This window comes from Chroicocephalus ridibundus, chromosome 1 (assembly GCF_963924245.1).
Source record: "Chroicocephalus ridibundus chromosome 1, bChrRid1.1, whole genome shotgun sequence".
Classification (NCBI taxonomy): Eukaryota; Metazoa; Chordata; class Aves; order Charadriiformes; family Laridae; genus Chroicocephalus; species Chroicocephalus ridibundus.
The window spans coordinates 217,826,360-217,840,370 of NC_086284.1; the positions used below are offsets into that span (position 1 = coordinate 217,826,360).

General features: G+C 44.3%; 1 protein-coding gene across 4 annotated transcripts in view; it reads right to left on the minus strand.

Moving 5' to 3' along the window:
• Positions 1 to 263: 263 nt before the first annotated feature.
• CHCHD3 (coiled-coil-helix-coiled-coil-helix domain containing 3) overlaps positions 264 to 14,011 on the minus strand; it is a 172,792-nt gene continuing 159,044 nt past the window's right edge. For 2 of the 4 annotated variants that reach the window (XM_063323707.1, XM_063323704.1), the window contains 2 exons: positions 7,481 to 7,616; positions 264 to 991 (listed from right to left, as the gene is read on the minus strand). In XM_063323707.1, the coding sequence (XP_063179777.1) occupies positions 968 to 991; positions 7,481 to 7,616 (160 nt within the window). In that variant the 3' untranslated portion in view covers positions 264 to 967. Of the gene's footprint in view, positions 995 to 7,480; positions 7,617 to 14,011 lie in introns of all 4 variants that reach the window. The other 2 variants (XM_063323706.1, XM_063323703.1) reach the window with 1 other exon arrangement.

The window sequence follows — 14,011 nt, forward strand, 5'->3', positions numbered from 1 at the left end:
GCGCCCTTTCATTCACAAGCACTTTCCAAGAAAGGAAGCTCTGGTGGTGCATGAATCACAGCTCACGATCACGTGGGATCCTTTTAGGTTGCTGTGATGGAAAACAGTTATACGTAAGTACCGTTCCTGAAACCAAGGTTGGTTATGCATAAAAATCTACGCTTTAAAGCTTCAGCAATAACATCTGCTGGAAAAACATGATTGACACAGCAGAGGCAACACCATCCGCCTCTGAGAAGTGGAAAGACAGACGGAAACATCAATCTTGTGCATAAAATATATTTATTGTTGGTACAGAGCGAGGCATATTCGTCAGTACTTGATAGGAGTGAGGAGCACAACAGAATCATTTCACGTAAATAAAGGCCATGTTACGTCTTAAGTGTTGGATCATTAACATCATTCCAGCAGAAGGCCTGGAGGGAGACTTCATTAAGTTACATAATTCGTGATATAAATTAAAGCACAATTTACGTCATTATACATCGTAAGGAAAATGTCAATATGAGCAACGAATACAGGCTGTACAGTGAGGAGCAACGGCTGACTGGCTCACAAAGTACCGCCACGTCCCGGCACACCAAGTGTTACCTACCCGTGCCTTTGACAGTGAGTTGTTTTTGAGGAGATTCTACAATGAAATAGCAGCATTTGAAGGATATTTCCCCTTTCTGAGGTCAGTGAAAGGTTCTTTTCTTTTCCTTCCTTCAATCACCAATAAGTGGATTTTACTAAGACCGAACAGTATCTTCGGATGTACGATTTCTGATGTAATAAGATACAGGTCTTGGCTTTTCAAATGGTCACACTGATTGAGCCGTGATGGCTGCTGCTCTTGAAATGGCTCTTCCAGTTCTTCTCTTTATTGGTCTGCCCCATAAATGGGCTGTCATATCATTCTTGGGAAAAAAATGCTCTTCTGCTGAAATTAGAGTTGATGGTCTTGTGCTTGATTTGGACGATGCCTTTATCCTCCTCTCCCAAGCATGCTCTGCTAAGAAAGGGGTTGGGGGGGAAAGGAAAGGAGAGAGAGAAACACACATTTCAATACCTCAGAGTCAGTCCAGAGAAGTCTGGCAACAATCCCTTCCTAGGAATTGCGATTTTTTTCAATTAAAATATAGAAAAAGAAACACTGTCAACACGCACATCATCACAGAGACAGGTCACAGAGGCAGAATGAACCTATTTGAGGAGTCAACACGCCAGCCATTTGGAGGCCTGAGGAGTTGCAGTGATGATTCCTTTTCATCCATCCTAACGCTATCATGGCTCTAGTCGTGCTAAGGCTACAAAGGAAATTAAAACATCTGACCTTACAATAAGATAAACCCCATTCCCAGCAATTCCATACTCAAGGAAATATATCATATTCATAAAATATGATAAAATAGATCATAAAATATTCATAAAATATATCATAGTCATAAAACACTAAGTATCTCCCCTACCTATCTCCTTCCTGTCTTATGAGTTATAATCAAAATCTCGATAGCCTGGACACATTGCCCTGACCTCGCGCTTCATTAATCACCTCCTGGCACAGCCAGGCCACCAAGAGCTACAAGTATAGATCTGTCAAGTAGTCCAAGAGTTATTCCTCCTGCCACACCAGAGAGCTCTGCCATCAAGGTCTTGACCCTTCAGAGAGGTCCTGGCCTCTACCATGAAAATGCAGATTTGCAAGGACAGTATGTAGGGCTCTAAGAACTTCCTACTGCCGTGATCTAGAAATAAAGGGCCTGCAGAAACGGGCGTATGTATGGATACTACTTGTCTAGACCAGTAAGGGGGAGAAAAAAGTGGGATCTGATAGGACACTGACAGGGTAGACGGGTAAAAGCATGCTGGAGGCCATCTATGTTGACTGGAGGGCTACGATGTTGACTACGATGTTGACTGGAGGGCTACTACTTGTCTAGACCAGCAAGGGGAACAGAAAAGAGGGACCTGATAGGACACTGACAGGGTAGGCGGTAAAAGCATGCTGGAGGCCATCTATGTTGACTGGAGGGCTACGATGTTGACCAAGGCAATCTACTGTTCTCGCCTTCAAATTTCAGAAAATAAGGAAGACGGTAATTGTGAGTGTCCTTGTAAGAAATGGCAGGAAGGGGTTTGATAATTTTTAGGGCTTACGTCAGGAGCAAGCCCAAATGTAAACCCTGAAATCTTACAGGAGACCTACTAAGAGCTGATTCAAGTATTTGAGCAGCATCTGGCCAGGCAGGGCACACGTGAGTCTGGACTGCATTGTCAGAGTCACAGAACCTAGGGCTCGGGAAAATTAAAAATAAAGGGAATGAAAAACCTGCCATCACGTGTGTCTTTAACCAAATTCTCATGGTATTTCTAAAACTAAGCCAATGAACCATTCAAGTAGATCAAGCAGTGTTTCTGCAAGGATTAAAAGCTGCACCAAGGAGCAGGACAGCGTGCACGTGAGAAGATGGTAAATATCCTTGTGATCGCAAACATTCCCCGGAGCCCGTGGTAGAGAAGTACAGGCTGACAAAATAAAAGGAGTCGGGTTTATGCTCCGTAGGCGCTATTATGAACAAAAGTAAGGTAAACTTTTATCAGTTAACAAAATCTCCCATCTCACTTGGACAGCATCCCCACGGAGATTTCTGCAAAACCCACGAAGGCTACTTTAGCTGGAAAACTCTTTTTGCAGTGGTATTACAGAAACTTGCTCGAAGCCATCGCTGGGCTGAATATTAACTTTACATAAATTTAACACTGCCGAAGTTAACACAGGAAATTCCCGAAAGATCTGAGAAAAAAATTGTGTTACTTTTCTTTTATTTAGTGTCCTAAGGAAAGAAATTGCAGGTATTTGTTCATCACACGCCTATTTCTGCCCACAAAATTTCATCTCCAGACAAATGGGAGTGTTCTAGGGCTTGCTACGGTTTTGTCTACATTTGAGGGGGGGTTTATTGGTCTTTACTGACTCTTGGCATTTAACATCGCCTACAATTTTACTTCATGTGTTTAAAATATTTTCCTTCTGTTTTTTCGTGACACCAGTGTAGGCGTGAAGGGAACCTGGTGTGACTCTTCCATAACACGCTCCCTTCTATCAAGGGAGTGTTACATGGTGGCCATAAAAGACAATACCTTTTTATTGCATTTCAGTTCAGTGTTTCCGGCTACACTAATTTTACATATTTTCCTGTTAGCTTAGAAGATGGCGTCTAGTAACAATACTGGAGGATGAGGCTAAAATAATGGTTTCATTCTGACTAGGACGCGTGATTAAGGACCACTCTATTCCACAAATTAAAATAATGGTTACCACAAGGCTGAAGAGGCTGAAGGATAACGTTTTGGAGCCAGGCTGTCAGCCACCAGCAGCTGTTGGTGTTTTTCTTTGAAGCACTTTCAAATCTAACCTGCCTGCAGAGACTTGCATCCCCGTGGAATTCAACAGCCTAATAGGAAACTACTGCACAGACTTCATTAAACCATAGTCTGGTTTTGTTTCCATACAGGAATTAGGACTCCCTGTAGCCCGGGGGAAAGGGAAAAAAACCCTAAACACAAAAAATGAGAAAAAAAAGGGTATTTTAACAACTACCTTGTCCATATCAGTGGATGGTAGGCTAGGATAAGTGATAAAAATGCCACTGGATGGCCCGTATTAGTGCGTGTCTTCAGCAGTGGGAGCACAAATACGTGCCACACACAATCCTAACGTCTTCCCCTTAATTGCTCCATTAAGCAGGTTTTTTCCTCTCCGTTACTATTACAATAAAATGCAAACATTAATAATAGAGTTTAATTTCTCTCACTAGCTTCTCATGACTTTGGGAAAAAATTTAAAGTGAATCTACAGCAACGTGTCAAACTCCTCTGAATTAACAGCTCTCTGGGCCTTTCTAACAAGGGGAGAAAAGGACAGATAGAGACATGAGATTACAGACAGGCTGAGAATAAGGAGCACACAGAAGAGAGGGTGAGATAATTATAAGCAAGATAGGAAAGAAAGAGGAGTCAATAAATTCAATTTATGAAAAGCACAGAGTGTGCTCAGCCCGAGCACAAGTGCCCAGACTCACCGCCAGGAAATCGGATTAGTTAACTTATTTGGTTTTCAATATCTTGGTCTATTCCCTCCAGCAAATTTTCTTCTCTGTTTGTTTCTTGTAGTCAGTGTCAGTTAACTTTTTCATTTCTGAACCCACTATTTATCCCACTCCTCTGCCTTCCAACCGAGCAATACATAGCAGGTAATCTCGGAGTATTTTATAACGGCGTTCGGCGGTTATTTCAAAGTAACTGTTTGTCTGGACTTCTGGGCAATCAGCGAGTAAAAATAATTACAATTACAGCTGCAACACATGGAGGATGAGCTACAGAGGCCCGATGTTCATTATGAAAAACAATTGTTCCTGCTTGCAAATATTTCCATCATGAAAGGCTTCTCTGTCTCTGTTATCATAAGAGAGAAACCTCTCTGAATTCTCATCTCGAAGCATGTGTGAAAGAGAGTAAGAAGCATTTAGGAAACACTTTTAACTACTTGACAGGCTTGGTTGAAGATCTTCAACAAAAAAGGTGCTTAAAAGGGTTCAAAAACCTAATGCTCATATTTATGCAATTTCCTTATCCTGCACCTTCTGAACATGAATTAATTCATCCTCATCATAGTCTTCTGAAGAAATTCCTATCAGATGCAAACTTTAGTTATAGCTTAAACATGTATAAGTAATCTTCTAAATTTTCTAGTTACTTTTAAAAATAATACAGAATTATAAATACAGGAAATCAGTGTTCCAGAAGATGCAAGCCAGGGTGAAAACCTAGTCCACTACGTAACAACCTAAAATTATTTAATGACATTTTTAATAAGATATCTCAGAAACATTCACGGTCCAGTAACTTCAAACTGGAGTTTGGAATACAAAAATCACGTTAAGGGAAAACTTAGAAAAAATATAGCACCAATTATCGTTAGTCATAGCAGGAATGAACTAAAAAACCCTGCAATTCCATTGAAAGAAAAAAAATCCAGTTCAAAAGGTCATAGGGAACGGTACAGCTTAGGGAAGAGGGGGATGAGCAAAATTTGCAGGTTGGAGCCATAGCAGCTCCTGTGCCCACGGAAGGCACTGGACAAAGCTAGTGGCAATTCTCACGCTTGGGCGTCTGAACACGGCTCAACCATCTTTCCTAAATTAATAAAGCGTCTGTAGCTTTATGAAAGAAAACCTCAGGCTAGGAGATCAGGAAAAACTTTCATGAGCAGGGAGATCTGGTAGGTTGTAGAGTTTTTAAGGAAATGAAGGAACTCAGGAGCTCGGTGCATTAACAAGTGGGCAGGAGAAACACTAAAGGATATACTGACAGAGGTGACTCCTGCCATCCAGAGGGACCTGGACACGCTGAAGAGGTGGGTCTGTGCCAAGCTTATGAAGTTCAACCAGGCCAAGTGCAAGGTCCTGCCCCTGGGTCGGGGCAATGCCAAGCACAGATCCAGGCTGGGCGGAGAATGGCTGGAGAGCAGCCCTGAGGAGAAGGACTTGGGGGTGTTGGTTGATAAGAAGCTCAACACGAGCCAGCAACAAGCGCTGGCAGCCCAGAAACCCCCCGCAGCCTGGGCTGCATCCCCAGCAGCGTGGGCAGCAGGGCGAGGGGGGGATTCTGCCCCTCTGCTCCGCTCGGGGAGACCCCCCTGCAGTGCTGCCTCCAGCGCTGGGGCCTCGGCACAGGAGAGACACGGAGCTGTTGGAGCGGGGCCAGAGGAGGCCCCGGAGGTGCTGGGAGGGCTGGAGCCCCTCTGCTGTGGGGACAGGCTGAGAGAGCTGGGGGGGTTCAGCCTGGAGAAGAGAAGGCTCCAGGGAGACCTTCCAGCCCCTTCCAGGCCCTAAAGGGGCTCCAGGAAAGCTGGGGAGGGACTCTGGAGCAGGGAGGGGAGCAGTAGAATGAGGGGAAGGGTTTTAAACTGAAAGAGGGGAGATTTAGGTGAGATCTCAGGAAGAAATTCTTTCCTGTGAGTGTGGTGAAACACAGGTTGCCCAGAGAAGCTGTGGCTGCCCCATCCCTGGAGGGGTTCAAGGCCAGGTTGGACGGGGCTTGGAGCAACCTGGGCTGGTGGGAGGTGTCCCTGCCCAGGGCAGGGGGTGGCACTGGATGATCTTTAAGGTCCCTTCTAACTCCAACCATTCTGTGATTCTGTGATTTTGAAAAGGACAGGGTGACCTCCTTGACTTTTATATTTTGTCACATGGATCCTCTTTAAAGTTTTCACTGATGATAACCACATTTAATATCACCAAGTGATTTCAGAGCTGCCTGGACAGCCACACAAATTGTCCTGCACTGTTGAGAGAACAACCACGCTACGGCTGTTCGCTGAGTTTGTCTTCCAGCACTGCCAATCCAGCCAGGCTGCCTGCGCAAGAAGAAGCAGACTAACTGTATAAATAAAGAATTAACAATAATAGCACCGCATAAATGTATTAAGTGCTGCGGACTGAGGAACAGCTTTAGCACTGCCACGCAACCGTTGTCTCCTATGAAGAATGACACAGCACTAGACCATGAGCAGGATCCTCAGTAACACCAGAGCAAGACTGCACCAGTGCAACTGCAAAAAGGTCACGATGAATGATTATAGTCACAGTCTTACTACTTTTCTGGACTGGCAGAATTAACTCGGGTGAAAATTATTATCATTATCAAATACTAGACGTGGTGCTGGGTCACTGCTAACACATTAGAGCACACATTTCCAGATGTTCCAAATATTAACTCATATATTTCAGCAGAAATAAACATCAAAAGACTTATGTAAGCACTTTTAACATACGCTACATATATGGCCTGTAAGCACGTTTGCAACTGGTTTCTTTAAGAACGCAATCAAGGTCAACGTATGCATCTCTATATTTGAAAGATGTAAGCTGTTGAAAAAGAATCATATTTAGAAATTTTAGCTTAACTGAAAAATGTGTATATTACTATCGTTTTCCTTTACGCTGCACTAATAAAGCATTGAAGATTATAATCTATAGGAAAAAAACCATACCCGAGGAAAGTGGACGAGAAGAGGGCAAGACGAGGTAAAGGGCGGTATTAGACTCTCCGAGTACATAACATAAAAGGAATCAAGACTTCCAAGTGGTGAGCAATCTAGGTGGAGACATCCATTCATTTCTTACTGAAAGTGGAGATATTTACGCCAAATAGCACCATGTAGTTTAATCCCCTTGTTTTACTGCTAAAACTGCAGAGAGAAGGGAACATCTGCCAACAGCGACAGCTACTGCGCTAACCAAGAGCTTCCCAAGGGAAGAGACGGAAACCTTGGCATTTGAATACATTGAAAGCGGACCTCACAGAGCTTGTGAGAACATACCTACTGGGAACAGTACTGCTTTAGCATGTAAGGACTGACTGGACAACCCCATACCATAGTCTTCCTCTCTTCTTCATTCCATCGTTAATCCCATGGCAATATTTCTCCACCCACCTGTTTGGCATGATTGACACAGTGCAGGTACTGGCTAGCCAGGGCAGAGCAGCTGAGGGTCTCCTGAGCGTGCTGCCGATAACATTGTAGAATTTTATCCTGCAGATCAGCGCAGATTGGGTGAGACTCATACCGCCTGCGGAAAGAGAAAAGATCGTTTTGGTTTCCTTCTTGAAAAGACTTCAGGAAAGATTGCAACTCTTTTTAAAAAATTTTTTTTAAAGAAGTAAACTGGATAATGGAAATGAAGGAAAACACTTTGAAGTTATAAACAAAGGCTGTTGCTAGAGCTATTTGGGCTATAAAGTGGGTAACATCAGACACAAACATCAACGTGAGCTGCAGAAATCTGGCCATTAGGACTGCAGGTGTCTCCTGATCCAGTACCCAGGTTCCAGCTGGCAGAGAAAATTAACATCCAATTTCCTATGAGGACACGTCTTTAACTGAAGATCCCAGCAATGACGAAGCACGTCTGATCTCACCTACCTTAGAAAAACAGAGAACCACAGGAGAGCTTCATCGCTGTACAGTCCTACGAACACATTAATTTGCTGTTTATTAAATACTGCTCCTGCATAAAAGTGAAATCACCCATTGGGTTGACCTCAAAAATATAAAAATCCTGCTACCATCAGCAAATTTCACAACCTACTTCTGCTGATCTGATGATAGCCTCTATTTTTGGCGCATCCTCCTTCCCATCACCTCAATTCTAATCCTGACGCCAGATGTGCAAGTTATTTAGGAATTTTGTCTGTTTTCTTCACCGTATGAATTCATTACACTTGCCATCTTTTTGGCTGATGCAATACGCTTTTTGCCTTCAACGGAAGCCAAAAGAATGGAAGGTTCTTTAGTCTGTCCTGTACAATCCAACCTCTTTTGGACAAAAATCTTGACATTTGCATTAATTATAAAATGTTACCCATACTGATAATGCCACAGAATTAAAATGGGACGACTACGTTTTCCTGTTTCAAAAGTAAGGGGGTTGGCGACGTGTTCCAGAGACAAAATGTCCACTGAAATTTTAAGCTAATTGGACAATTACTTTATAAATACTTTTTAAGGTCCTCATTTCTATAAGAGACAACCAAATCACAGTTTCACCCCTTTCACACCAAAGATAAAAAACATTTCGATGGTAGAAAAAAAACACAGGAAAATTTAGAAAAACACTTACAGTTCATATGCCTTGAAAACAACCATTCGCTTTACGCCTGTGAACTTTCTACTTAACGCACCTTCCCCTTTACCCTACCAGGAAAGCCCGACAGTGGCCGCTCTAACGTCCATCCCAGCCCATGTTATTTTTAGTTCAATAAGGTTGTGAAAAAAATGAGACCCATCAGCCACAGTATCCTCAGACAAATATTCTGTTCCTTCTTATTTTGCTGATTGGCCAAGGCAGCTCTTTATTCTACTACAGTAAGGAAGTGAAACGCGAAGCACAATGCCCTTCCTTCAGGGAATTGACTTCTTGGCAATCACTCAAGATGTAGTACCAAAAAAAAAAAAAAAGGAATGTTAAGTCGCCTTGATTTTACAGTATGTACCTATATAAAACATCCCTCTTACTCTTTTCATTCATTACCGTCCACCTGTGAAAGGCCTAAACCAGAATTTAAATGCAGTCCCAGGTGCTTACACACTTTGTGATCTGAAAGTTCGAACTTCTGTAGGCTCTTACGGATGAGGATTTTCCCTTAATCCCCCCTCTGCTGATATCAGCAAGCACTTCAAAAACGTGTTAGGCATCAAAATGTACCACCATAAACTGCCGCACGCCAACTGATTATGGCAAGGTCTGTATCAGGATGGACTACGAGAGGGAGCACCACGGACGCTCTTTGTAGACACAAGACTCGCAGTGGTGATGACTGCAGTCCAACTAAACCAGAGCTCGTTTTAAATGCCCGAAACCCTGGTCTGGGTTGATAAACCAATACAATAGACCATGAGTTAACAACAAATACAGACAGTAAACCCAGCTGTGCCTTTATTCACAAGCGATTTTTAAGTAACTTCTTATATAAAGGTGAAGAGCAAAGGAAACGGGCTGCCGTTCACTTGCTACACAAATTCTCTAAATGTATTTAAAGCCATTTCAGCGGGGGTACTCTAACCCACATTAAGCAGCTTTTTTGAATGCTTTTTTCCCTGAGCCATGCCATTAGTGACCGTTCGAAGTCCATGTATTATCCCTTATTTGAATGCTTCAATGGACTCTTCACGTTGCCGACAGTATCGGAGTCCTATAAGACACGTCATCTCCTGCCCCACAGTGACTTGTTTTCATACGATGACTTTTCACCGGTGATTTTTTAAAGCGCTGCCTGTCCTTCCAGGCACTGCAGACCCAAAGCAGCTCAATGCGAACGGGGCCGCTTCCTTCAAGTCAACCAGGTCCATTTTCTTGGATTAATCTGTTGAGGGAGAGCACCGTCTCCGTATTGATCTGCTGTGCTTGTTACGCTCCCCTAATGCACTATTTGCACTTTTGGGAAAATGTTAAATGAGATTACTGTCTAACATGAGATGGCCATAAACCACGTCCTGCAGGATCTCCCGGTCAGGAAAGAAGCTTACAATGTCCATTATGGTAACCCCCACCGAAGGGCTTGCGATTGATTTCTGTTTGGTGGTGGCTGACAGGACTCTCAGACGGATGGTCAGAAACAGCCAACAGCAAGGAAATGCCACAAAAAGGAAACGAAATATCTCCCTAACAGAGAACTTCTCTAAAGTTCCTATAAATAAGGGTCATTTTACAGAAGCATTTAAGGGGCTGTGGGGCTTGACTGAAGGAAAAGCTTGTAAGGAAAGGTAAACAGTGCAAAAGCAGTAATTATGTGCAATCTGTAGTGAAAACACGGAGGTTTTAAACACCTGAATGGACAAAGCAACCTGGTCCGGTCCCAGAGCTGACTCTGCATCGGGCAGGAGGTCCCTTCCCTGAACTACCCCATCTCCTGGCGTTTAGCGCTGGTTTCTGTCAGTGTTGGGTTGATGGTTGGACTCGATGATCTGAAAGGTCCCTTCCAACCGAGGCAGTTCATGATTCTATGATTCCTGAGAGAGATATTTTGGGACACGTGGCAGGGAAAGTGTTCCGTCATTTTATTTGTTCATTTATTTATTTAAGCACTTGGGAATGTCACAACTCAACTGAAGGAAGAAAACACAGATCATAGCAGTGAACCAGGACTGCCAGGGAACCCCGACAGCTCTCCATCTCCACTCAGCGCAACTCAATAACTCCTTTACAGAATCAACACACATGAAATCTAAAATGCCTTTCTTCCCAAAAGTCAATATGAACCGCAGCCTGATCTGCACCGCGCGCCACATGGCACGCCTAGGAACGACGTGGTTTTATTAAGTTTACAATTACTTGATCTGCTTTCGCTTTCCCAGCTGCTCCTCAAGCACCTCACATGCCAGCAGAATATTCCTGTGCGCTGGAAGAAGCCTCCGAGGGAGCCGCGCACCCACCTTTTCCATCAAGCCGATGCACCGCAATCTCATAAAGGTAATAGGATGAAGACACAAAAGAAAATGAGAGAGAGAGTTTTGAAAAGAAATATTCTATGCTAAAGCACGAAGAGAAAATTTAATGAAGGCAACTTTGTAGTCATCTAGCCTCTCTCAAAGAGCATAGCTTATTGTACTCCTGGGGGCACCGAGAAAGGAGCCCCTTCACGGCATTCAAACAAAATGTCTACTAAAGAGGAAATTTGAAATCGCCACGGTAAGCTTTACAAGTTTTGTGATAAAACTGACATTCTGACTGAAGGAATCTGAATCGCTGATGAGTTTCCAACTGTGCAGGTATCTGGCATAATCCCACCAGATCAGGACTTCAGGCAATTGTCATAAAATATGGGGAAAAAAATAGCAACAAAAAATCAGCATGCGTTACAAAAAATAGTGCCATTAGACGGCCAGAAGTATCCAGGGCTCGATTTTATTCCTCATTAAAATGCTGACACCTATCAAAAGCATCTGGTTTTATTTGTGTAACCCTTGGCATCTAAGGCTACCTCTGTACTACTAAATAAACCAGACCAGAGACGATCCTCTGGGCCGAGGGAAAACAGCACAAATACAGCACAACCTGCATCTCTGGCGTGTAAAATCCTGCCTTCCCCTCCAAAGGAGCAGCTCAGCACGTCCACGTCCACGTCCACATCCACGTCCACACCCACATCCACATCCACACCCACACCCACATCCACATCCACGTCCACACCCACACCCACGTCCACATCCACATCCATGTCCACACCCACACCCACATCCACACCCACACCCACATCCACGTCCACACCCACATCCACACCCACATCCACACCCACACCCACGTCCACATCCATATCCACACACATCCACGTCCACACCCACATCCACGTCCACACCCACATCCACACCCACATCCACACCCACACCCACATCCACACCCACATCCACACCCACATCCACACCCACACCCACGTCCACACCCACACCCACGTCCACACCCACACCCACACCCACGTCCACACCCACGTCCACACCCACGTCCACACCCACGTCCACACCCACACCCACACCCACATCCACGTCCACATCCACATCCACACCCACACCCACGTCCACATCCACACCCACATCCACACCCACACCCACATCCACATCCACGTCCACACCAACACCCACACCCACGTCCACGTCCACACCAACACCCACACCCACATCCACACCCACACCCACATCCACGTCCACGTCCACACCCACATCCACACCCACACCCACATCCACATCCACACCCACATCCACACCCACACCCACACCCACATCCACATCCACGTCCACACCAACACCCACGTCCACGTCCACACCAACACCCACACCCACATCCACACCCACACCCACATCCACACCCACACCCACATCCACGTCCACGTCCACACCCACATCCACACCCACACCCACACCCACATCCACACCCACACCCACACCCACACCCACGTCCACGTCCACACCCACACCCACGTCCACACCCACACCCAAACTGGGGAGAGTCCCCACGCGTGCTGTTCCCACGGTCATGCCTGGCCTTAGTTCTAAAAGAAAACCCTGTAAAAGAACATGCTACTAATTAGCCCCCATGCTCCAGCACGGGAGAGCGCTGGAGACAACGTCCTGCCCTCTTTTAGTTACTCCAACCGGCGTCGGAGAGGAGTCGTGCCGGGACCAGACCCCAGCTGCTCTAGAGAGCGCCCAGATTTTTTTTTAAAAAAAAAAAAAAAAAAAAAAGGATGATTTTTTTTTTCTCAGCATGCTTATAATGCACACAAAGATAAGAAACAACAAATTGAAACAAGGAAACTAAGGCAATCCGTACTCTCATGATAATATATATATATACTCTCATGATAACATATATGTTTTATATATATTATATAGATTACAAGAAATAGTGCCATTAGATGGCCAGAAGTATCCAGGGCTCAATTTTATTCCTCATTAAAATGCTGACACCTATCAAAAGCATCCGTTCTTATTTGTGTAACCCTTATATATATAAAAATATATATTTTATATATATTATATATGTATTATTGTGAGAGTACATATATATACAGACACACACATATATATACTCTCATAATAACATATATATACACACACACACGTAAGTGGTAGTTTTCAAGTGCTTTATGAGCAACCAAGAGGATTTTTGGAGGGATTTGTGGGAAGTTAATCAATTCCCGTTGTCTACGTCCAGCAGAAATTCCTCCTGAGAAACAAACAGCGGAACTTGGCGCTTGTTTGAAAAGCGGACGAGTGAGGGACGGAGGGTGGTGTCAGGAGTGGTCCGGAGAGAGAGTAAAGAGGGAATTGGAAAGAGCAGGGAAGCAGAAATGGGACACGCGGGGCTTCAAAAGCGAAGACGTGTGACTTGCAGGGGGTAACGTTGATGGGGAAGGCAGTGGCAGGATGAAAGGAGATGATGTGAATCCGGGGTAGGAAAATATCCGCAGCATCGCTTTCAACAGACACCATCAGGGCAAGATTTCACTTCTCACGGCCAGGGGGCAAACAACAACAACAATAATAATAACAATAACAATAACAACAATAATAATAATAATAATAATAATAATAATAATGATGATGATGATGATGATGATGTCGCCATAACTGGTAGCCTGAGTTGTGATGGATTTAGCTGAGCAGAGGGACCAGAAAGGCCACGTTTGAGATATTTTGCATAAAGAGTCGGCAAGAGCGAAACGTAAGCCTAGCTGGGAAGACCTGGAGAGAAGGTCAGCTCAAAGAGGAAGCGTAAGCGACAAGTCTGAAACAGCAGCAAGACAGGGGTATTTTCCATCGTGACACAAAAAGGTGGTGGCGAGGGGGGTTCTTCTTTTTTTTTTAAGATTACCTCATCCAAAAAAGAGCCACTTCCAGCAGCATCTCTGCTGAGTGAATTTGCGGGACTTGTTTACGGTATAGAAAATACTTGCAAAACAGACAACGGGG